This window comes from Oncorhynchus gorbuscha, linkage group LG01, assembly GCF_021184085.1.
Source record: "Oncorhynchus gorbuscha isolate QuinsamMale2020 ecotype Even-year linkage group LG01, OgorEven_v1.0, whole genome shotgun sequence".
In the NCBI taxonomy this organism is placed as follows: Eukaryota; Metazoa; Chordata; class Actinopteri; order Salmoniformes; family Salmonidae; genus Oncorhynchus; species Oncorhynchus gorbuscha.
The window spans coordinates 38,356,589-38,383,387 of record NC_060173.1 but is presented as its reverse complement, the minus strand read 5'-3'; the positions used below and the strand labels follow the sequence as shown (position 1 = coordinate 38,383,387).

The window sequence follows — 26,799 nt, the reverse complement described above, 5'->3', positions numbered from 1 at the left end:
CCCCAAAAATGTATTGGGGGGAGCTCACAGGGAGTATGGCTACGCCAGGTAGGAGACCTGCGCAAACGTCCTGTGCTTACCGGGGGGCTAAAGAGACTGGGCAGGCACCGTGTTATGCTATGGAGTGCACGGTGTCTCCAGTGCGTGTGCATAGCCCAGTGCGGTACATACCAGCTCTTCGTATTGGCCGGGCTAGAGTGGGCATCGAGCCAGGTAAGGTTGGGCAGGCTCGGTGCTCAAGAGCTCCAGCACGGTCCGGTCTATCCAGTGCCACCTCCACACACCAGTCCTCCAGTGGCAGCTCCCCGCACCAGGCTTCCTGTGTGTGTCCTCGGTCCAGTACCACCAGTACCAGCACCACGCACCAGGCCTTCAGTGCGTCCCGCCTGTTTAGCGCTGCCAGAGCCTTTCTCCTCTCCTGCGCTGTCGGAGTCTCCCGCCTGTTCAGCGCTGTCGGAGCCTTTCTCCTCTCCTGCGCTGCCGGAGTCTCCCGCCTGTTCAGCGCAGCCAGAGCCTTCCTCCAATACAGCGCTGCTGGAGTCTCCTGCCTATTCTGCGCAGCCAGAGCTGCCAGCCTGCATGAAGCAGCCTGAGCTGTCAGTCTGCATGGAGCAGCCTGAGCTGTCAGTCTGCATGGAGCAGCCAGAGCTGCCAGTCTGCATGGAGCAGCCAGATCAGCTAGATCGGCCAGTCAGCCAGGATCCGCCAGTCAGCCATGATCTTCCAGATCTGCCAGTCAGCCATGATCTTCCAGATCTGCCAGTCAGCCATGATCTTCCAGATCTGCCAGTCAGCCAGACTCTTCCAGATCTGCCAGTCAACCAGACTCTTCCAGATCCGCCAGTCAACCAGACTCTTCCAGATCCGCCAGTCAACCAGACTCTTCCAGATCCGCCAGTCAACCAGACTCTTCCAGATCCGCCAGTCAACCAGACTCTTCCAGATCCGCCAGTCAACCAGACTCTTCCAGATCCGCCAGTCAACCAGACTCTTCCAGATCCGCCAGTCAACCAGACTCTTCCAGATCCGCCAGTAAACCAGACTCTTCCAGATCCGCCAGTCAACCAGACTCTTCCAGATCCGCCAGCCAGCCAGGATCTGCCGGAGCCAACTACCTGCCTGAGCTTCCTCTCAGTGCCGAGCTTCCCCTCAGTCCCGAGCTTCCCCTCAGTCCCGAGCTTCCACTCAGTCCCGAGCTTCCCCTCAGTCCCGAGCTTCCCCTCAGTCCCAAGCTTCCCCTCAGTCCCGAGCTTCCCCTCAGTCCCGAGCTTCCCCTCAGTCCCGAGCTTCCCCTCAGTCCCGAGCTTCCCCTCAGCTCCGAGCTGCCCCTCAGTCCCGAGCTGCCCCTCAGTCCAGTGGGGTTCTGGGTGAGGACTGCTAGGCCATGGTCAGCGGCGAGGGTGGACTATCCCAGGACGCGAGGGGGAGGAACTAAGACATTGATGGAGTGGGGTCCACGTCCCGAGCCGGAGCCGCCACTATGGACAGACGCCCACCCGGACCCTCCCTATTGTTTTGATGTGCGTCCGGGAGTCCGCACCTTAGGGAGGGGGGGGGGGGTTCTGTCACGCCCTGGTCGAAGTAATGTATGTTTGTCTTCATTTATTTGGTCAGGCCAGGGTGTGACATGGGTTATTGTGGTGCGTTTTTGTCATGGGGTTTTTGTGGGGTGTCTAGCTTAGTCTATGGTTGCCTGAGGCGGGTCTCAATCAGAGTCAGGTGATTATCGTTGTCTCTGATTGGGAACCATATTTAGGCAGCCATATTCTTTGAGTATTTCGTGGGTGATTGTTCCTGTCTCTGTGTTAGTTGTCACCAGATAGGCTGTATAGGTTTTCACGTTCCGTTTGTTGTTTTTGTATTGTTCGTGTTTTTTCTTTATTAAAGATGTATTGAACTAACCACGCTGCATTTTGGTCCGACTCTCCTTCAACGGAAGAAAGCCGTTACAGTGAATACTTATGTAAATGGGATATGTCTGTATTTAATTTTCAATACATTTCCAAAAATGTCTAAAAACATGTTTTCACTTTGTCATTATGGGGTATGGTGTGTAGATGGGTGAGAAAAAAAAATCAATTTTGCATTCAGGCTGTAACAACAAAATGTGGAATAAGTCAAGTGGTATATATACTTTCTGAAGGCACTGTACATGCAACTTAAAAGTTTCCTATCACAAATTTAGATTTTAAATATTTTGGACATCAGAGCAAATCTTGAAGGAAAGCCGTTTGAGTCAGAAAAGGATATTCATATGATATAGGTAAGAACCAATACTTAGGCACAAGATGGAAGGAATGTTGAAACATAACTAACAAAATGACAGGTAACGAAAATGTACGCTTAAACCAATGTATCGAGTTTCTTACAAATAAAAAATCAATTAAAAAATTATACAGCACAACAAGAGTCATCATGTAAAACTAACAATGACGCAATAACCCATTCCTTCTGGGATTGCCATGAAGTCCAAAAGTTCTGGAGTTAGAAAGTTATCAGAAGTATTACAAATGTAATTTTACTTCAAATCCATCTGTCGGCATCTTTCAAGACATGTCATATGAGGGGGCAGTGAGTTAGTTACCTGATGGACTGGAGGATACTCTTCTCGTCAATTGTCTTGAGAAAAACATATACTTAAACTGGAAACCAACCAATCTCCCATAGTTAAGACCATTAAAAAAATCATATGCTTCATTATCTGAATATTGAAAGAGCGTAGGCAATTGAGAGGAACAAAATGGTGCAATTTTAGGACATAGTAGTGAGTAGTGCCGGCACTGGAGATAGGGGTGAGAGCAGCTGGGTCTGGGCAGGAGTGAGATTGTTGATGATTGTGTATGTCTGTATGTTTCATTTTGTACTGTTAGCTAAAAAGTAAATAATAATAATCTCCATCCAATACGCAACTGTTTGTGTGAGCTTGTTTATGAATAATATGCATGTCTCAAATCAAATTTTATTTGTCATATGCGTCGTAAACTACAGGTGTATACTAACAGTGAAATGCTTACTCCTTGGGTCCTTTCCCAACAATGCAGAGTTATAAAGTTAAGGATGATTATTTTTTAAATAGTCTCTGCAGTCTTTCCATGTGAGAGAGTACAGTACACGGGATCTCTATCTAAATCTGCTTATATAGAACATAGAGTAAGTTTCATCTGTTAACATGAAGCACAATTAGAAGAAACAAACAAATGTAGAGTTTGCACCCATGGGGCTGGAGGGTGGATCCCTATGTAACGTAAACAAGTCAATTACCCTCTATGAAGGATACACAGGCGTCTCCTCCTTTCCCTTCCAAACACTCAGGCAGGAAACACAGAAGCAGTGGAGGGGGCCTGGATACAGAGGAAATGAGGTTGAAAGATACTGTGTGACTGGAGTCTTCTGACCTTATTTAGGACAGCGCAGAGTGGGTAAGATGGCAGGCACCCGTCCAAGGCCTGTGAGGGATAGGAGGGAGGTGGGTTGGGGGTGTAGGACCTGGGGGGTGAGGGAGATAGAAACAGTTGCATTTGGGGAAGAGGGGGGCAGGGAAAGACTGGCAAGGGTATGATGAAATGGTAGTGTGTCTGTAGACAGTCGTCTGGAGAGAGAGGAAGAGCCTTGGTAGCGGGAAGAGGAAGGGTGGAATATAAGGCCTTAGGGAGGTGAGGGGTACAAACGAGCAAAACAAGACCATTGGTACTAAAACAACAACTTCAAACCAAATGACAAGCTTTATTCCATGTTACAAAGTACAGCAACAGGATGACAACACAAAACAAGTTCAAATTCACCTGTGATTATTCAGACACACTTGAATTCAGACACATTCATTTAACAACCAGGAACTAAAACTAAAGTCCCTGAATTCACCTGTCTGTCTGTGTGTGAGAGTGAGTGCCTACTATTGAACAGCCATACAATTACATTGTAATAGGAGCTGTGCCATTACGTTGAGAAAACAGTTGAGGAACGTTTAGCAATCCTTTCCCCTCTTAGCTCAGGTTTAACAAGCAGCTAAGCTGACCTGTTGATAAATATTTTATCATGTCAGAATTTCTGATTGTTGTTGGTATAAATAAGGTACATAATAGTGAGACCATTTTTTATCTTCAGATTAGTTGGAACAACTCCAGAGAATCACAGTGTGCACAACAAGGAGGTGAAATGCAATCAACTTGAACTCTTCCAATGAACAGTGCACCAAACTGAATCACTGCAGGTGGAGAGGGATGGCACAAATATCTGAGCTGTGTGGATTCTTCCAAGTCAATGTCATAAAGTCTGATTCAGAGTTCAGGGTGTGCTACTCATTCTCACTCCTGGAGTGGTTTCCCTTTTTTTTTGATTATGGCAAATGTACAGAAACACTCGGCCACACAGCCATGTGCTGAGGCAAGCAAGTTAGCAGTGCAACCACACCTCTAAATCAGGAAGAGGGAGCAAGCCACTGAGGCAGACAGTCAGGGGTCTGAGTCCAGGTGACTCAGGTCACACACAGGTCCAGGAACAGATGGCGGTTTAATGAGAGTGCTGAGTGTAAACTGGGTATGTGAGGTCTGATAGGTCAAGGAGCAGCCGGCAGCAGGAACAGTCAGTAGGCCATCCAGAGACATGGACAGTCCGGTGGCTAAGTATTGGGCTGAGAAACCTTGGGAGGAACTGGGCAGGCATGTACAGTTGGTGTGTGTCACAAATGTAAGTGTAACTGTAACATTATTCCTTGTCATCGTTTCATGATGTTGCCGAGACGCACTTTCTTTTCCTGCTCAAACTGCCGGTGGTCAACTCTCTCCAGAAAATTCTTTCTTTCCACATACCTAAAAACAAACACAGAAAAAGGAATTACTAAATCAAATAAACATCTAGCAGGAGATATTAAGAAGCACCCGCACCCACGTGTGCGTGCGTGCGGGCGGGCGGGCGGGCAGGCAGGCAGGCAGGCAGGCAGGCAGGCAGGCAGGCAGGCAGGCAGGCAGGCAGGCAGGCAGGCAGGCAGGCACACACACACACACACACACACACACACACACACACACACACACACACACACACACACACACACACACACACACACACACACACACACACACACACTGGACTTTATGCAAACTGGAAACAATATATCCTGAGGCTGCATTTATTGTACCTGGGGGTTTTAACAAAGCAAATTTGAGAACATGGCTACCTAAATTCTATCAGCATATTGATTGTAGTACTCACGCTGGCAAAACACCTGGATCACTGCTACTCTAATTTGCGCGATGCATGCATCCCGCCCTCCCTTCGGCAAATCTGACCACGACTCCATTTAGTTCCTCCCTTCATTTAGGCAGAAACTCAAACAGGGTGTAATCGTGACAAGGACTATTCAACGCTGGTCTGACCAATCGGCATCCACTCTTCAAGATTGTTTTGATCACGCGGAATGGGACATGTTCCGGGTAGCCTCAGAAAATAATATTGATTGATACGCTGAGTGAGTTAATAAGCGAACCACCGCATTTAACCATGGAAATTTGACTGGGAGTATGGCCGAATACAAACAGTGTAGTTACTCCCGCCGCAAAGCATTCAAACAAGCAAAATGTCAGTATAGAAACAAAGTGGAGTCGCAATTCAATGTCACGAGACGTATGTGGCAGGGTCTACAGACAATCACAGACTACAAAAAGAAAACCAGTGACGTCTTGCTTCCAGACCAACTAAACACCTGCTTTAACCGCTTTGAGTATAATACAGTGCCACCAACATGGCCCGCTACCAAGGACTGTGGGCTCTCCTCTCCGTGGCCGATGTGAGTAAGACATTTAAACGTGTTAACCCTTGCAAGGCTGCCGGCCTAGACGGCAGCCCTAGCCGCGTCCTCGGAGCATGCGCAGACCAGCTGGCTGGAGTGTTTACGGACATATTCAATCTCTCCCTATCCCAGTCTGCTGTCCCCACATGCTTCAAGATGGCCACCATTGTTCCTGTACCCAAGAAGGCACTCTTGTCCCACCCACATCAACGGGACAGGAGTGGAGAAGGTGGAAAGTTTTAAGTTCCTTGGCGTAAGATCCTCCTAAATGGTCCACCCACACAGACAGAGTGGTGAAGTGCTATGATGAAACTGTCTCTTATGAGGACCGCCACAGGGATGGAAGACCCAGAGTTACCTCTGGTGCAGAGGAAAAGTTCATTAGAGTTACTAGCCTCAGAAATTGCAGTCCAAATAAATGCTTCACAGAGTTCAAGTAACAGACACATCTCAACATCACCTGTTCAGAGGAAACTGTGTGGATAAGGCCTTCATGGTTGAATTACTGCAAAGAAACCACTACTAAAGGACACCAATAAGAAGAAGAGACTTGCTTGGATCAAAGAAACACAAGCAATGGACATTAAACCTATGGAAATATGTCCGTTGGTCTGGATTCCAAATTGGAGATGTTTGGTTCCAACCGTTGTGTCATTAAGAAAAACCCTTGAATGAGTAGCTGTGTTCGAAACTTTTGAATGGTACTGTACATAGGCTTGGAATCACTGGCCACTTTAATAAAAGAACACTAGTCACTTTAATAATGTTTACATATGGCTTTACTCATCTCATGTACAGTTGAAGTCAGAGGTTTACATACACCTTAACCAAATTTTAAAACTCAGTTTTTCACAATTACTGACATTTAATCCTAGTACAAATTCCCTGTCTTAAGTCAGTTAGAATCACCACTTTATTTTAAGAATGTGAAATGTCAGAATAATAGTAGAGAATTATTCATTTCAGTTTTTATTTCTTTCATCACATTCCCGGTGGGTTAGAAGTTAACATACACTCAATTAGTATTTGGTAGCATTGCCTTTAAATTCTTTAACTTAGGTCAAACATTTCAGGTAGCCTTCCACAAGCTTCCCACAATAAGTTGGGTGAATTTTGGCCCATTTCTCCTGACAGAGCTGGTGTAACTGAGTCAGGTTTGTAGGCCTCCTTGCTCGCATACGGTTTTTCAGTGTTGCCCACACATTTTCTATAGGATTGAGGTCAGGGCTTTGTGATGGCCACTCCAATACCTTGTCTTTGTTGTCCTTAAGCCATTTTGCCACAAATTTGGAAGTATGCTTGAGTTCATTGTCCATTTGGAAGACCAAGTTTTAACTTCCTGACTGATGTCTTGAGATGTTGCATCAATATATCCACATCATTTTCCATCCTCATGATGCAATCCATTTTGTGAAGTGCACCAGTCCCTCCTGAAGCAAAGCACCCCCACAACATGATGCTTGCCACCTCTGTGCTTCACGGTTGGGATGGTGTTCTTCGGCTTGCAAGCCTCCCCCTTTTTCCTCCAAACATAACAATGATCATTATGACCAAACAGTTCTATTTTTGTTTCATCAGGCCAGAGGACATTCCTCCAAAAAGTACGATCTTTGTCTCCATGTGCAGTTGCAAACCGTAGTCTGCCTTTCTTATGGCGGTTTTGGAGAAGTGGCTTCTTCCTTGCTGAGCGGCCATTCAGGTTATGTCGATACAGGACTCGTTTTACTGTGGAAATAGATACCTGTTTCCTCCAGTATCTTCACAAGGTCCTTTGCTGTTGTTCTGGGGATGATTTGCACTTTTCGCACCAAAATATGTTAATCTCTAGGAGACAGAATGCGTCTCCTTCCTGAGCGGTATGACGGATGCGTGGTCCCATGGTGTTTATACTTGTATTGTTGTACAGATTAACTTGGTACCTTCAGGCGTTTGAAAATTGCTCCCAAGGATGAACAAGACTTGTGGAGGTCTACAATTTTTTTCCTGAGATCTTGGCTGATTTCTTTTGATTTTTCGATGATGTCAAGCAGAGGCATTGAGTTTGAAGGTGGGCCTTGAAATACATCCAGAGGTACACCTCCAATTGACTCAAATTATGTCAATTAGCCTAACAGAAGCTTCTAAAGTCATGACATCATTTTCTGGAATTTTCTGAGTTGTTTAAAGGCACAGTCAACTTAGTGTATGCAAACGTCTGACCCACTGGAATTGTGATACAGTGAATTATAAGTGAAATAATCTATCTGTAAATAATTGTTGGAAAAATGACTTAGTCCTAACCGACTATAGTTTGTTAAAAATAAATTTGTGGAGTGGTTGAAAATCTCGTTTTATTTTGTTTTGTTTTTTTGTTGTTGAATTTGACCCCTTTTTCTCCCCAATTTCGTGGTATCCAATTGTTAGTAGCTACTATCTTGTCTCATCGCTACAACTCCCGTACGGCTCGGGAGAGATGAAGGTTGAAAGTCCTCCGATACACAACCCAACCAAACAGCACTGCTTCTTAACACAGTGCGCATCCAACCCGGAAGCCAGTCGCACCAATGTGTCTGAGGAAACACCGTGCACCTGGCAACCTTGGTTAGCGTGCACTGCACCCGGCCAGCCACAGGAGTCGCTGGTGCGCGATGAGACAAGGATATCCCTACCGGCCAAACCCTCCCTAACCCGGACGACACTAGGCCAATTGTGCGTCGCCCCACGGACCTCCCGGTCGCGGCCGGTTACGACAGAGCCTGGGCGCGAACCCAGAGTCTCTGGTGGCACAGCTGGCGATGCAGTACAGCGCCCTTAACCACTGTGCCACCCGGGAGGCCGAAAATCTAGTTTTAATGACTCCAACCGAAGTGTATGTAAACTTCTGACTTCAACCATATATACTATATTCTATTTTACTGTATTTTAGTCAATTCCACGGCTACATTGCTCAATCTAACATTTATATATTCCATTATTTTAGAATTGTGTGTTTTGTTAGATATTACTGCACCGTTGGAGCTAGGAACACAAGCATTTCGCTACATCTGCAACAACATCTGCTAAATATGTGTATGTGACCAATAAAATGTTATTCGATTTCCATCTAATTTTCCTTCTCCTAGCATGGCCTATGCACACCACATAGAGCCTTCTCTATACATAAGGGACAGCTAGAGAGATACCACAGATACCCAAAGTTCCTCCCCAAAGCCATTACCAGCTGCCTCATGGCTCACGCCCACCACTGGTTGTTGTCTGGCCCTGGATCAGAGGGAGGGAGGCCTCCTCACTGGCCCCCCAGCCTGTGTGTGACCCCCCCCGTGGGAGAGCAGTCCCAGGGCAGTCCCAACCCCTACCATGGGGTTGTCTGGAGCTCCAAGAACAGCTATGTGTTCTCCCAGTGTGGCCTAGTGGACCGCCCTCAGCTGCCTCTCTCTCAGGACCCTGGCCTCCACAACCACATCCCTCCCAAAGAGACAGATAAACACTGAGAAAAGGGAGGAACTGGGAGAAAGTAGCCATTTAGCATGTCAGATAGGCTGTATTTCTGAACTCTCCAACTACAGTCTTTAATTTAATGTATATTTACTTCATCTCACCACAATCTAGATTGGCTGAATATACAGTAAGACTCTTCTCTCTCATCTCCTATACTGAAGCACAGACAGACATAACCAAAACCAGGGTAAGTGGTGGTAGTGTGACATCTCTGCCTGCATGGTTGAAAGCCTCTTCTACTCTCAACAGGCAGTGACAGAGTTAATCATCCCAATGTCTCCAAGGCTGCTCCAATGATGTCATGCTAGATTAGCATCCCCCCTGGTGGAGACCAAATCATCCCAAAACAGTGAGACTGGAGAAACGAGAGCCTGCTCACACAGAGGAGTGCTGGGTAGCCATGGAGACAGGTGCAGGCTGGGTTATGATGATTACGGGAGGAGATAGTACAGAGACCTCAACCAGTGGCAGCAGGTATGTCATCCCCTGCTCCAGAGCAGGCTGGGTAATCACAGGTGAGCAGATGTCTGACTCCTTTTATTGGGTTTAAGAGACAAATGAACCCTTAAAGGCCCAGTGCAGTCAAAATTCTGTTTTTTTCTATGTTTTGTATCATATTGTACAACATCTAATGAGACTATATCAAAAATGTTTTTCCTGATAGTTGCTGGTTGAAAATAAAATTGACACAGGACCTTCTAATCAGCAGGTTTTGCATCAGTGGAGTTTTTGCTTGCCTGGTGATATCAGAAGGCAGTATAAGTTAATAGACCAATAACAGAGGCAAACCTCTCTGCCAATAACAACCCACCTTACAGAACTTGGCTATATCACCTGACACCTGACTTTCAGTGTCACCCAGGGATGAGCAAAAATTACAAAATACAAAATACAATCACAAAAAAAGAGAGATCAATGTATCAAAATAAACAACAAAATACTTGTATTTTATAATGCATTTAATTCAAATACATGTATTTTGTATTTTAAAATACATTTGCAAGTAGCCGGGCCGAAAGGCAATAAACATTCTCAGTAACAGTTACAGAACATTTTACTTGCTATGACTGTGATATGTTATTGTTTCTAGTTGAATGCACTGACTGTAAGTTATTCTGGATTTGTAAAATGTACATATGAAAATGAACATACAAAAAACAAAACAATGTGGGGTACAGTTAAACCTAATTCTACAAATCTGCTGTGTAAATTCTCAGAAACCTGCCTAAAAAAGCCAACTTTGACAAAACCTTGTTTCGGGGCAGAGCTCATTAGAATAATACTCAGCATTCTTTGCAATTGTACATTTTTACATACACATTTATATTTAGTTAATTTAGCAGATGATCTTATCACACCATAGTACCATCAGACATCTGATACCAATGCAAGGTGAAAGGGGGCCATGAAAAATGGCAAACCTCTATAAAATATGGTATAGAAAGGTATTTTGAAAATAAACTACAGCTCTCGAAGGTATCTTGTAACAAAATACATTTGAGTGTAGTTCAGCCCAGTTTAAAAAATACGTAATTAAAATGCATATTTCAAATACACGTAACAGAAATACTGCCCATGTCTGTTGTCACCACTCAGTTGATAGAGATCCTCGGCCCTCCTGACAAAATTGGGTCATCTGCACACATTTTTCACCCAATCCACATCACTGTGTTATTTTGACATCATTAATTTCTCTGTCATTTCATAATGTGCCCCACAAAGCAGGTCACCTCCCTGTGAGTGAACACTTGAACTAGACTAAGTGATAAGCATCGAGGTGACAACCTTTTAGTGGTTGAGGAGATAGGAATATAGCGTGCTAGGTAGTTTGTTGTCTACACAGATTACTTTTATCCCTTAGCTTAACTGTGAGCTACACACACCATAAGACTGGCCTACATCTCTTCAACATTCATGATCAAAAGCAAAGAGATGTTCAGAAGAAAGTTGGTTACATAGTTAATTTAGACCAGGGGATGGGCAACTTTAATGTGGGTGGGAGCCACACTAAAAAAATCGGAACTGATGAGAGACCGCAGTGGCTCGCAGGTCTGCGTACACACATCCATACCCACATGCAGTCAGAGTCAACCCTTGCCTTTTGGGGGCCCTAAGCAACATTTTGTTGCGAGCAAAAAATATATAGCGGCTCCCCTCTTGACAGTGAAGAGAAACAATTTAAGTTTTAGATTTAATTTCCTGCAATTCCACACATTTTGCCATAGGGTTGAGACAAATGTTTGCAGTTTTCAATATGATATCTGATGATCAATGGGGCCCCACCCGGTCAGGAATTCGACCTTGCTTACTACAAGTTTAAATAGCTGGCCACTAAACTAACTTACCAATCTAAAAATGTTTAGCTGACATGGGCTTATTGAGTGACTGTCAGTGACTGACATAATAGAACACATCCTACAACTCATCCAGAACGCCGCAGCCCGTCTGGTGTTCAACCTTCCCAAGTTCTCTCACGTCACCCCGCTCCTCCGCTCTCTCCACTGGCTTCCAGTTGAAGCTCGCATCCGCTACAAGACCATGGTGCTTGCCTACGGAGCTGTGAGGGGAACAGCACCTCAGTACCTCCAGGCCCTACACCCAAACAAGGGCACTGCGTTCATCCACCTCTGGCCTGCTCGCCTCCCTACCACTGAGGAAGTACAGTTCCCGCTCAGCCCAGTCAAAACTGTTCGCTGCTCTGGCCCCCCAATGGTGGAACAAACTCCCTCACGACGCCAGGACAGCGGAGTCAATCACCACCTTCCGGAGACACCTGAAACCCCACCTCTTTAAGGAATACCTAGGATAGGATAAAGTAATCCTTCTACCCCCCCCCTCTTAAAAGATTTAGATGCACTATTGTAAAGTGGCTGTTCCACTGGATGTCATAAGGTGAATGCACCAATTTGTAAGTCGCTCTGGATAAGAGCGTCTGCTAAATGACTTAAATGTAAATGTAAATCCTGATGCACAAGCACATTTTGAAATTGCACCCTGTGAATTCTATTATTCTGACTTTTAATAGTAAGTTGAGACCAGGAAATGAATCCGCAAGCCTACAAAAAGGAGGTGGCCCATGGGCCGCCATTTGCCGATTTAGAGTGAACTCTCATTTCACGGCCTGACTATCTCGTATGTGGTTTGTGTGTGTGACAGAAATAGGCATATGTATGATGCATACATATCTATTAATATCCACAGAACATAGGGGGAGGGGGAAGTGGGCAGTGTATAGGCACCACTTTAGTGTAGGTGTCTTTTCACACTCCTGTGGTTGGCTGCTCTGAAACACTCACTGCATACAACAGGCACATAGGACAAGTGCTTTGTGTATGTGTGGGGTTTCAAAAATGTACTCAGAAAAGAGCAGGTTAAAAATGCATATGAATACACACGCGATCTCACCTAACCACACACCTATACACTGCAGCAAAGGGCAAGCTATAGTAGTGCATTCATCAGCATCAAGGAGTGAAAGGCAGGACGCCTTATCTGCAGAGCTCCTGGGTAAATGGATGTGGACTGCTATTGCTATGTATAGAGCAGGTGCTGCTCTGCACCCGACTCCCTGCCCCCCTCTAACCTCATATATAACCTGTTCTCGACTGTGTTTTCTTAGCTCTGCTCCGTACATTTCCTTTCCTGTGACGCAGGAACAGAGACCAGCAGCCAGGCTGCATAGCTCATCAGTCAGAGACACAGAGGAGGATGGAGAAGTGGAGAGAAATATGGTGGGGGGGGGGGGCTGTTCAATTATTCATCTGTTCAACAGTAACCTTTAGGAAAGAATAATGCCACTGCAGGGCCTCTCTGACAGCAGAGAGAAAATCCTGTTCTGGGAGAACAGGCAGGCAGGAAGGGAGATGAGCGCCACTGAAAGCCCTGGATGTCAGATGATGCTGGTATTCTGAGAAGGCATGCAGATGGACAGCTGCTCCACAGCTACAGGTCAAGCAGGGGGATTATAGGCATTGATTGAAACTCTGTGTTAAATTCAAATCTTCCATCAATCATATCTAAAACAATATCACAACAATTTCAATGAAAATAATCAAATCAACTCGGTTGGCGGTACACAGCCTCTCGCCATGAGCCATCCACCCGTTGCCGAGAACCACATACCAGATTTTTTAATTAACCGGGTTGTTAGCAATTGATTTTTAAGAGTATTACTTGCGCCTACCTAGCTCAAATTCTAGATGTCGGATTAAAACTAGACTATAGCATCCATAAAGTGAGCACTGGACATAAGAACATGCTGGACTGACAAAATTTGTAGGTGCAACAGTTTTTTATTAAATGTACAACTTATCGCTCTCCCGTGCACATTTCTTAACAACAACGACGTGCTAACTTCTTGTAGCATCTCTGACAATATGCTACCATCTCTTATCGGCCGAATCTCAGAGTTCTAACACCAGGTTGGTTGCTCAGCTACAACGCAGCTGCCAATCAGGTAGTATATGCGAACAAACCTAGGTTACTGTATGTAGCTAGCTGGTATATTCAAGCTGAGGTTAATCAATACATGCAAACAGATATTTAGATTAGCTAGGTAGCTAAAGTTACATAGCTAATGTTAGCTTGCGTGTACAAAGTTCAGCAGCTAGCCTCTGTAGCTAGCTAACACCAGTCAGGTGAAAGCTAGCTAGCTAACAAATAGCCAAATAAAAGTTAGCTAGCAAATGAATGTGGTTTTGTTTTGATGAGCTAGGTATCTAAATAATGTAACGTTATACAAGTCAGATGAGAGTTAACGTTGGCTAGGTAGCTAACAAGCGAGGGAAGCTAGCTAACTATATTTACCCAAATAAGGTTTTTCACATAAGGCTGAAGTCATCATGTGTAAACTGCTGATCTCGTGTAATCGGAGCACAAACAAATATGCACAAATAAACTTGCGAACTTGCTACGATAGCAACCTTAGCTAGCATTACAATCTTACGTTGACTAACGTGTATGGCCAGTTCATGCACCGAAATAGAGCATACTTTCTTACACAAGACAAAACTAGTTAGTTACGTTAACTTTAAAATCACAGACCTTTGGGAAACAGCCATCCTACTTCACAAAAGGGAATATTTGAATGATACCCATTGGTCAATCAATCGCATCTCCCAAAAACATTTTCAACATTGGTAAAATGATAGTCTAGAAACTAAAGCTTTGGTTGTCGTCCTCTCAGGCTTCGATGTCTTCTCCCTGGACCTCCTCAATGTACACCTCTTGAGCATCAGACTCGGAGGCCTCATCTTCACTATCTCTTTCCAACCTTGTTGAGGACGGCTCGTTGTCAGGTTCAAAAATCCTAAAATTTGCCCAGATGGCCACCACTTTTCCAACCCTTGTACTGGTCAGCTTATTGCGTGCTTTGGTGTGTGTGTTCCCAAGGGCCAGTTGCGCTCTGAGGTCGCTGATGTTGGTGGGATTTGGAGGATGATGGAGGCAACAGGGGAAAGAGCCACAGATCCACAAAGTCCCTTCCACAAGGTGGCTGATGAGATATGTTGGCACAACTGCCATATTGCATCTCCAGCCCAAAGCCCTTGCTTGGAATTGTACGTTGCCAGACTGCCAAGAACCTTGCACTCATCCAGGCCAAAGTGGTGAGACAAAAGTGATGACAACATAGACCTTGTTGATCTCTGCACCAGACAGGATGCTTTTGCCAGCATACTTGGGGTGCAACATATACGCTGCCTGCGGCGTGTATGGGCTTCAGGCAGAAGTCTTCACACTTCTCAGAACTGCAATTTCCTCTGCTTGGAGCAACAGTGAATAGGGTGGGCAGTACGGATTTATTTTCTTACATCTGCAAGCAGAGCCTAAACATCAGACATGATGGCATTGTCTCCCTCATTCTGTGCAATGACTACTGCTATTGGTTTCAAAAGTTTCAGGATGCTTACCACTCTCTCCCAAAATACATAATCCAGAAGGATCCTCTTGATGGGGTTGTCCATATCGGCAGACTGTGATATGGCTATTTCCTGGAGAGACTCCTTCCCCTCCAGGAGACTGTCAAACATGATGACAACACCACCCCAACGGGTGTTGCTGGGTAGCTTCAATGTGGTGCTCTTATTCTTCTCACTTTGCTTGGTGAGGTAGATTGCTGCTATAACTTGATGACCCTGCCTAACCATTACCTTGGCTCTCTTGTAGAGTGTATCCATTTTCTTTCAGTGCAATGACATCCTTGAGGAGCAAATTCAATACATGAGCAGCACAGCCAATGGGTGTAATGTGATGTTAGGACTCCTCCACTTTAGACCAAGCAGCCGTCATGTTCACAGCATTGTCTGTCACCTTGGAGCAAATACCTTCTGTGGTCCAAGGTCATTGATGACTGCCTTCAGCTCATCTGCAATGTAGAGACCGGTGTGTCTGTTATCCTTGTGTCTGTGCTCTTGTAGAATACTGGTTGAGGGGTGGAGATGTAGTTAATTATTCTTTGCCCACAAACATTTGACCACCTATCAGAGATGATTTCAATACAGGCTGCTTTCTCTATGATTTGCTTGACTTTCACTTGAACTCTGCATCAAGCAAATGAGTAGATAAAGCAGGTCTGGTTGGAGGGGTGTATGCTGGGCGAAGAACATTCAGAAATCTTTTCCAATACACATTGCCTGTGAGCATCAGAGGTGAACCAGTTGCATACACAGCTCGAGCAAGACATTCATCAGCATTTCTCTACGTTCCTCCATTGAGTCAAAAACTTCTGATTCCAGGAGGACCATGAGCTGTTGCTATCGATAAGGTGTCCGATTCATCATTTTCACCTCGAATAGAAGTATAGGGACTTTTGTCAGAGGTTGCTTGTTGTGTGCGCTGGGGGGAACTTTATGCACTTGGCCAGATGATTCGGCACCTTTGTTGCATTCTTCTTCACATATGATTTGGCACAGTATTTGCAAATGTACACAGCTTTTCCTTCTACATTAGCTGCAGTGAATTGTCTCCACATATCAGATAGCGCCCGTGGCATTTTCCTGTAAAGATTAGAAAAAAAGACCAAAAAACCATCCAATTCCAGATAAATAGTTAAGCAGTTAGATTAAACAACTCCTTTGTAAGATAAATGTTTTAAGAGTATATGTATGGAAACAGGTGTATTAACACTCCTCAATTAGCAGGCTCAAGCAAGCTAAAATCTACATGGTAGCAAAAAATAACTACAAAAATTGTTAACAATTTAGAAATTATTTAAACACACTTTGCTGTAGGCTACGATTTACTAGTTAACAAAAATATCATCTACGTCATATAAAATATATTCACCCCACCCAGTATTGTAATCAAAACTTGTAGTCCTTGGCTCAGACCGTGTAGTAGTGTGGGCTCAATAGCATATCGTTGCGTTATGGTAATGAGCTTGAAGCTGTAGTAATGCGACCGCATGCGGGATGGGGCGGACTATGAGGTTAACTGTAACTCAGTAAAACCTTTGAAATGGTTGCATGTTGTATTTATATTTTTGTTCAGTATAAATGGAATGTCACGGATTTACATACAGAATAATACGAAATGCTATACGATCAGGTCAGCGTGAGGTCAAAAGAAAACCAAGTTGGCAAGCATTTTGTTAACTACTTGAACTTCTTGGATATAGGGGGCGCTATTTTAATTTTTGGATGAAAAACGTTCCCGTTTTAAACAAGATATTTTGTCACGAAAAGATGCTTGACTATGCATATAATTGACAGCTTTGGAAAGAAAACACTCTGATGTTTCCAAAACTGCAAAGATATTGTCTGTGAATGCCACAGAACTGATGTTACAGAAAAAAAACAGATAAAAATACAATCAGGAAGTGCCGCACTTTTTGAAACTGCCTCATGGCAAGGACTCCTTATATGGCTGTGTGGGAGCTAGGAGTCAGCTTACCTTTTCCACGTTTTCCCCAAGGTGTCTGCAGCATTGTGACGTATTTGTAGGCATATCATTGGAAGATTGACCATAAGACACTACATCTACCAGGTGGTCGCTTGGTGTCCTCCGTCGCAATTATTGCGTAATCTCCAGCTGCAGTATTTTTCCGTTTGCCTCGGATGAGAAATTATTTTTCATCAAATAGAATTGTGAAAAACACCTTGAGGATTGATTCTAAACAACGTTTGCCATGTTTCTGTCGATATTATGGAGCTAATTTTGAAAAAAGTTTGGCGTTGTGTTGACTACATTTTTGTTTGTTTTTCTTTACCAAACGTGATGAACAACACGGCGCTATTTCTCTTACACAAGTAATCTTTTGGAAAAAAATGAACATTTGCTATCTAACTGAGAGTCTCGTCATTGAAAACATCCGTAGTTCTTCAAAGGTAAATTATTTTATTTGAATGCTTTTCTTGTTTTTGTGAAAATATTGCCTGCTGAATGCTAGGCTTAATGCTATGCTAGGCTATCAATACTCTTACACAAATACTTGTGTAGCTTTGGTTAAAGCATATTTTGAAAATCTGAGATGACAGTGTTGTTAACAAAAGGCTAAGCTTGTGTTTCAATATATTTATTTAATTTCATTTGCGATTTTCATGAATAGGAAACGTTGCGTTATGGTAATGAGCTTGAGGCTATGATTACGCTCCCGGATACGGGATTGCTCGACGCTAGAGGTTAAATCAACTGTTTTAACCAAGCAAGAGAAATCAATGTGGAATCACTACTGAGTGAATTAACAAAATCATTTTGGAATGAACGCTTCCAAAAAATTTGAATGGTCTGTTGAAGGCAAGGTGTTAAGTTCCTAGTGTAATGGTTAGAGTTCCCAGCTGTGGGTCATAACATTGCGGGTTCGCCTCCTGGAGGAGATATTTTGACCATTCTTTTGTTAAACCTGTTTAGGGGACCTGCGTGGTTCTGGTACAGATTCCGAACGTCATTTTCCCTTATATCGATCTGTGGACACTGTAGATCAAAATGGCTTGAATTGAGCGATAGCCCTGGTTCCCACGGATACAGAGGCTGCAGTCCAAATTCAAAGTAGACAGACCGTGGCCCTAAACAGCCCTTGAATGACGTTTTACAATGTCATATCTGAGAGCCAATGTCCTTAGTTGAAATCTTGAAATTGAGCTCAAAAACAACCAACCTAAAGCTATGAATGTACCTAGCAAGCTAATGTAGTTAGCTAGCACTTCTGTCAGTTAGCTAGTTAGCTACAGTTACCCATAGCTGGCTAACTAGTTTTATAGTTTGGTAATTTATTCCAATATGTTTATGAAGCTAGCTATGTTTTATAGGGTCCTCACTACAAGACTAATGTCATCTATACATTTGTTTTAGTAAGCTAGCTTACAAAATTCATAATTTGTCTGACATGCCGAAAATGCAGCAGTGTTGATTAAATTTGACACTTTCCGGCCACCGGAGTATGACACGTGACCACAGTTTGCATTGAATTGTCATATCAACCCCACAAGTGATCATTCCCTTGAGCTAAATCGAGGGGGCAACGTTAGTGAATTGGACCTCCACTTAAGACAAACTGCATCTAGTTTCGTCAAGGATTCCTGCAAGGCAAAGTGGCTAGCACGAGTGCGTAAAAATAACGTTTTTGGACTGCAACCACACTATATTTTCTGAGCCTGTGTGATGTAGGATGCGAAATCTGAAACCACTTGAAGCTGGGATGTCCTTCCTACCATTTAATTCGCTCTTCTGACTGTCCATTAAATCTTGGCATCCCTGCAATTGTTACATCGTAGCGGAGTAGGAGAGTGATTTCATCAAGGTAGCAAATTCAGAGATTGATTTCTAGACATTAATATAAAATAATACATAGATTTTAATCAAAAACGTTCTGCTTGTCATAGACAGACAATATTAATATGAGATTAAAGTAAATCACAGTATAATGGTTTAAAAGCAGGATTTTTATAATATTACCGTTAAACAACTTTATATCACTTAGGCACAGCAGGCATCAAGTTACTTGCTAATAAATTTGCATAAAAAAGGTCTATCATTTTACCAAACACAATTAAATGCTTACAATTGCCAATTTATAGGCATGACTCATTTAGGCATCTTAATAAGGCTGGACTGCTGCAAAGCTCAGCAAGGTACAAGCTGTCGATCACAAAGCTCTTGTCTATAGGGGATTCTCTTCATGACTATCCACAGTCCAACCTGCTGATGACTACTGTAGATAGTGTGAGGATTTAGTGACCAGCCGGAAGAAGACGACTCGACAGCACCCTCCTCAGGGGATCGGTACTCAGTGTAAAGCCAATTAGTACATACCTGGGCCCACTGATTGGCTAGGTGTCTCCCTCTATATAGGTGTGCCAGGAGATGAGCGCGAGGTGGATTGGGAGCAGACACCGGGACCTGTGAGGACGTTGGACTTTCCTACCTCAGAGAAAGCTTCTTCATCTGATGCACCTCGGCTCTATGTTAAACAAGGCAGGCTATTGATAGAGGGAAGCGTTCGCCCTGTAAATATGATGTGTAGATGATAGTCTAAAGACAAGGGGAGCCGTTTGTTGTTTCGTGTTCCATTTTTGGCCATGACCTTTAGGTCAACTGGTTAGTTTATGTGTATTATTTTTACGCTGTTGGACGCTACCTTGTACTGGAATTATTTTGTCTGGTGAAAAGAAAACCTGTTTAGCGACAATACAAAAGAAAAGGAACTACAACCACTGCCTCAGGGCTGTTCATTTCATGCCTCCCGCCTGTGTTAGGGTGTTTCGGACTAGCTGCTCCATCACAACAGATAAAGGCCACTGGTATGTGACACAGAGGTGTTCTGTACCTCAGGATTAGTACTGGACAGTAGTACTAGACAGTAGATATTATATAGGACCAGTCCATCAGGACAAGGCTGGTGGGTAGAGGCAAAATACTTTTTAACTGAACTATCAGTTTACCAGCCTGTTGAACTGGTGGAATGGTGTTGCAGTACATTGTATGGCATCGCTGGTACTATTAGAGAGAGACTCACCCCTCTTTGCCGCGGTTGTGGATGGCCAGCTCGTCCCCGATGCCTTCCTCGTCTTTGAAGGCATTCCAGTCCATCTTAGACTTCTCTAACGTGCTCATCTTCTGTTTCTTCCCCCCGAGGCAGTTCAGGATGCTACCCATCCCTAAAGGCCTCTTCACACTGAGGGGGACACATATAAACAAAATAAAAGAGAACACAGAGGAGGGGAGGTGCTTCATTGTGACGCAGGGCTGATGAAGTTGGATATTTTTGCAAGCCTCATCTTCAGAAAACAGCAGAGCGAAGTTATGACATTTTCAAGGGAGAGCAATAAATGAAATTGGAGCCCGACTGATATTGTCAGCTGATATTGGCCTTTTACCTCTATATCGGTATCAGCCTATAATTCCACTAATAAATAGGATGAAAAATGGGAATCTCATGCTTATCTGAACGCTTGCTGTGATTCATTTCACAATGTAATTTATTTTTTTCATTTTAAACATATTTGTTGGACAATTGCTATTTTGGATGGCAATTTATAAGAATTCAGTGTGGAATAGTTACACTTGAATTTCCCCGGCATAAAACAGTATATCGGCAGATATATCGTAAAGTTTTGTCCCCCAAAAAATCTGAATCGGTATCGGGCTCTAAATTAAATAGTCACAACCTCCAATGCTCACAATGAAGAAAATTGAATAATGGGAGAAGAGAGTGAATGAGGGAAGAGAGGAGAGAAAAGAAGAGACAGGACAGAGGAAATATACAGATTTCAGATTATAAAACCAAACAAAACAGGCTCCCGAATTGAAATGATTCTTCTAGCAATTTATTTCAGAGCATCACCTCGTCTCGTTGTGCAGCTGTGTGAACAAAGATGTCAGTCCATTTTGATACAGAATAAAGTCATCCTGACACTGAGGTTTCTCTTGGCTGCAGCAATGAAATGCTAAACACTGTGTGCTGAGAAATAGCTGAAGACGTCACACTGGCACGCCTCCCAGAGTGCTGGCGGAGTGGTTTGGGCACCATCAGACCTTGGAGGTACTGGACGGTGTCAGGGTCCAAGGACGAGCACTTTCATGCACAGTTGAGTCATATTGCAGGTCCCTTCTAGAAGAACAGACTCTAAATGTGTTCACACTGATGCTTTCCTCTCTTTGTTTGCATCTGTGTGTGTCAGCAGACAGTAAAGACAGGGTGTGTTTAACAAGGGCGTCTCCTATATCAAGGTTTTTGTGGATAACCAGGAAATGGAAGTGACACTGAAACAGAGGTCAACAAAAGAAGACATGTGCGTGTGTTACCCGCACGTGCAAACTCACACACACCCATGTATCCCACTCTAACCATGTTGATAACAAGCCTGTTTATAGAGTTCCAGCTCATTGGAAGTGTGTTACAACAAGCAGCTCATAATCTAAAATGCCTGTAACAGGCTGGCTATAAAATGAAACGGCAAGGAGAGGACAAACACACACAGGCAAACATATACTAATCAATCCAGCTGGAGGTAGGGCCAACGACAAGCCTGAATCAGTAACACATTGTCAGTCATACAGTGCTACTACAGTATATTGCTACTAAAAGTACTGAAGTGAATTAACACAGAGAGAAAGAGAGGAATAGGAGAAAGACCCCTGGTCCACACAAGGCAGATATTGTTCTCATTCCACAGAGAGGATAAGGGTGCTTTGAAGAGAAACAAAGGTAAAGTCTGCCTGACAGAATGCATTTGCCATCTGTACCGGGGCTGTCTGCATCGCTCAGAGAGAAGAGGATGGCGGGCAACAGAAATGCAAGGGGGAACTTTTCTTCTGCATTGTTTTGTTTGTGGGTCTTTCTGTGATGCACTTCAGGAACAGATCAATTTCCTGCAGAATGGCAGAATGCTCTCACACACAGACACGTCTTATCCTACCAACACACAACCAAACTCCCCCTCAATAACACACTCCCTTAGTAATGTACACACACACACACACACACACACTGACTGAACATGTCACATAAGCCCATGCTTACACACAGCTTTCTGCCAGCTGTGCCCACTGAGCACTGTTCCCACGACAGCCTGACATGGGCCAGACTAAACATCCAAATAGCTTAGCACATGCACATATACACACACACACACACACACCATCGTTCTGCACCTACAAAAACAATAATATCCACTTAGAACACAGTGTATGGTGAACAGAACTACATGGAGTAGTGATAAATGAAAAATGAATTAAGGTCATATCTAATATTGTTTTTCTTTTCCCTGATCTAATTCTGTAGAAGCTCGCAAGACAAGTGCTGCAAATGTCCCAATCACTGTACTGCATCATCGGCCTCTGCAAAACACTGGGCTGCTGCTGCTCAGTCATGTGCAAGCAGCAAGCCTTAATGCAGCAAAGTGAGCCTCAGCCTCCCCCAACAGGCTACAGCGCACAGATCTATAGAGGACAGTTACACAACTCCAGTGTTAATATTTCAACATGTGTGTGACTGTGTAAAGGTTTGTGAGTCTCATATTGTGGCACAACTTCTCTATTACAAGCAATGGCTGCACATTAATGGACAAAGCCATAGATCACATGACACCTTTCAACCCTATCTGAAGACTCAATAGCACATTGAAGTGAAATGAAGACGGTTAAAGGAAAATTCCACCCCCAAAAAAACAAAATTCCACCCTTTATGTATTGGTTTCATTAGTCCATTGTTTATATAGTCCCAAAATGTTTTTCATGTATGATGCATTTTGCATCAAACCAGCGGTATTTCTGTATTTTGAAAGTATCAAAGTATATTTTAGATTCTTCAAAGCAGCCACCCGTTGCCTTGACAGGTTTGCACACTCTTGGCATTCTCTCAACCAGCTTCATGAGGTAGTCACCTAGAACGCATTTCAATTAACAGGTGCGCCTTGTTTTTAGTTCATTTGTGGAATTTCTTTCCTTCTTAATGCATTTGAGCCAATCAGTTGAGTTGTGACAAGGTAGGGGTGGTATACAGAAGATAACCTTATTTGGTAAAAGACCAAGTCCATATTATGGCAAGAACAGCTCAAACAAGCAAAGAGAAAATAAAGTCCATAATTACTTTAAGATATAAAGGTCAGTCAATACGGCACATTTCAAGAACTTTCAACATTTCTTCAAGGGAAGTCGCAAAAACCATCAAGCGCTATGATGAAACTGGCTCTGATGAGGACTGCCACAGGAAAGGAAGACCCAGAGTTACCTCTGCTGCAGAGGATAAATTAATTAGAGTTGCCAGCCTCAGAAATTGCAGCCCAAATAAATGCTTCACATCTCAGCATCAGCTGTTCAGAGGAAACTGTGTGAATCAGGCCTTCATGGTCGATTAACCTGCAAAGAAACCCCTACTAAAGGACACCAATAAGAAGAAGAGACTTGCGTGGGTCAAGAAACACAAGCAATGGACATTCGACCTGTGGAAATCTGTCCTTTGGTCTGATGAGTCCAAATTTTAGACTTTTGGTTCCAACCGCCGTGTCTTTGTGAGACGCAGAGTAGGTGAACGGATGATCTCCGCATGTGTGGTTCCCACCGTGAAGCTTGGAGGAGGTGGTGTGATGGTTTGGGATGTATTTAGAATTCTAAGGAACACTTAACCAGCATGGCTACCACAGCATTCTGCAGCAACGAGTTGGACCACAGAGTGAAGGAAAAGCAGCCAACAAGTGCTCAGCATATGTGGGAACTCCTTCAAGACTGTTGGAAAAGCATTCCAGGTGAAGCTGGTTGAGCGAATGCCAAGAGTGTGCAAAGCTGTCATCAAAGCAAAGGGTGGCAACTTTGAAGAATCAAAAATATTTATTTTGATTTGTTTAACACCTTTTGGATTCCTACATGATTCCATATGTGTTATTTCATAGTTTTGAAGTCTTCACTATTATTCTACAATGTACAAAATAGTAAAAAGAAAAGAAAAACCCTTGAATGAGTAGGTGTGTCAAAACTTTTGACTGCTACTGTATTTTGAAAACTTGATTGCTGACATGCAATACATATTGGTACTATATCAACAACGGACTAATGAAAGAAATACCAAAATATATCAAATCAAAATCAAATTTGATTGATGACAGACATGTTTAGCAAATGTTATTGCTGGTGTAGCAAAATGCTTGTGTTCCTAGCTCCAACAGTGGAATTATAAAATATATAAATATTAGATCAAGCAATGTCGGAGTGGCATTGTTTTTGGGTGCAGTTTACTTATGCTTTTTGCATCTCAAGGAGACATAACACGCTTTATTTCTATTTATTACGATTTAAAAAATAAACATAGGACATTTGGAGACATAACATGAGCAGTTTGAGCTTCTTCAGGAAGTCCCCTATCATTGAGTAACTCAAGTTGAAGGCTAACTGGGGTACTTTCCCCCTTCTGATGACCAGGTGGCGAATCGCATCTCTGCATGTCTGGCAGACATATCAGTGTGGATGACGGATCACCACCTCAAGCTGAACTTCGGCAAGACGGAGCTGCTCTTCCTCCCGGGGAAGGACTGCCCGTTCCATGATCTCGCCATCACGGTTGACAACTCCATTGTGTCCTCCTCCCAGAGCGCTAAGAACCTTGGCGTGATCCTGGACAACACCCTGTCGTTCTCAACTAACATCAAGGCGGTGGCCCGTTCCTGTAGGTTCATGCTCTACAACATCCGCAGAGTACGACCCTGCCTCACACAGGAAGCGGCGCAGGTCCTAATCCAGGCACTTGTCATCTCCCGTCTGGATTACTGCAACTCGCTGTTGGCTGGGCTCCCTGCCTGTGCCATTAAACCCCTACAACTCATCCAGAACGCCGCAGCCCGTCTAGTGTTCAACCTTCCCAAGTTCTCTCACGTCACCCCGCTCCTCCGCTCTCTCCACTGGCTTCCAGTTGAAGCTCGCATCCGCTACAAGACCATGGTGCTTGCCTACGGAGCTGTGAGGGGAACGGCACCTCAGTACCTCCAGGCTCTGATCAGGCCCTACACCCAAATAAGGGCACTGCGTTCATCCACCTCTGGCCTGCTCGCCTCCCTACCACTGAGGAAGTACAGTTCCCGCTCAGCTCAGTCAAAACTGTTCGCTGCTCTGGCTCCCCAATGGTGGAACAAACTCCCTCACGACGCCAGGACAGCGGAGTCAATCACCACCTTCCGGAGACACCTGAAACCCCACCTCTTTAAGGAATACCTAGGATAGGATAAAGTAATCCTTCTCACCCCCCTCCCCCCTTAAAATATTTAGATGCACTATTGTAAAGTGGTTGTTCCACTGGATGTCATAAGGTGAATGCACCAATTTGTAAGTCGCTCTGGATAAGAGCGTCTGCTAAATGACTTAAATGTAATGTAAATGTAAATGTACTACAGGCTGCATTAAATCAAAGTTTATTTGTCACGTGCGCCAAATACAACAGGTGAACACCTTACAGTGCAATTTCTAAAAATAAATATTTAAAAAATAAATATATTAGGTGAACAATAGGTAAGTAAAGAAATAAATCAAATAAAAACAACAATAAAAGACATTGGAAAAACAACAGTAGCGAAGCTACAGTTGAAGCCGGAAGTTTACATACACCTTAGGCAAATACATTTAAACACAATTCCTGACATTTAATCCTAGGAAAAATGCCCCGTCTTAGGTCAGTTAGAAATACCACTTTATTTTAAGAATGTGAAATGTCAGAATAATAGTAGAGAGAATGATTTACTTCAGCTTTTATTTCTTTCATCACATTCCCAGTGGGTCAGAAGTTTACATACACTCAATTAGTATGTGGTAGCATTGTTAACTTGGGTCAAATGTGTCGGGTAGCCTTCCACAAGCGTCCCACAATAAGTTGGGTGAAATTTGGCTCATTCCTCCTGACAGAGCTGCTGTAACTGAGTCAGGTTCGTAGGACTCATTGCTCGCACACACTTTTTCTGTTCTGCCCACAAATGTTCTATATGGTTGAGGTCAGGGCTTTGTGATGGCCACTCCAATACCTTGACTTTGTTGTACTTAAGCCATTTTGCCACAACTTTGGAAGTATGCTTGGGGTCATTGTCCATTTGGAAGACCCATTTGAGACCAAGCTTTATCTTCCTGACTGATGTCTTGAGATGTTGCTTCAATATAGCCACATCATTTTCCATCCTCATGATGCCATCCATTTTGTGAAGTACACCAGTCCCTCCTGCAGCAATGCACTCCCACAACATGACGTTGCCACTCCTATGCTTCACGGTTGGGATGGTGTTCTTTGGCTTGCAAGCCTCGCCCTTTTTCCTCCAAACATAAAGATGGACATTATGGCCAAACAGTTCTATTTTTGTTTCATCAGACCAGAGGGCATTTCGCCAAAAAGTATGATCTTTGTCCCCATGTGCGGTTGCAAACCGTAGTCCGGCTTTTTTATGGCAGTTTTGAAGCAGTGGCTTCTTCCTTGCTGAGCGGCCTTTCAGGTTATGTCGATATAGGATTCGTTTTACTGTGGATATAGATACTTTTGTACCCGTTTCCTCCAGCATCTTCACAAGGTCCTTTCCTGTTGTTCTGTGATTGTGTGGTCCCATGGGAATTATACTTGCGTACTATTGTTT

The 26,799-nt window shown here is 43.8% G+C and overlaps 1 protein-coding gene across 1 annotated transcript in view; it reads right to left on the bottom strand.

Moving 5' to 3' along the window:
* Positions 1 to 3,703: 3,703 nt before the first annotated feature.
* The window catches only part of LOC124043283 (craniofacial development protein 1-like), a 49,201-nt gene continuing 26,105 nt past the window's right edge, over positions 3,704 to 26,799 (bottom strand). Inside the window, exons 7-8 of the mRNA XM_046361748.1 lie at positions 20,217 to 20,375; positions 3,704 to 4,808 (exon numbers count right to left, since the gene is read on the bottom strand). Coding sequence (XP_046217704.1) covers positions 4,715 to 4,808; positions 20,217 to 20,375 — 253 coding nt within the window. The 3' untranslated portion in view covers positions 3,704 to 4,714. The remainder of the gene's footprint in view (positions 4,809 to 20,216; positions 20,376 to 26,799) is intronic.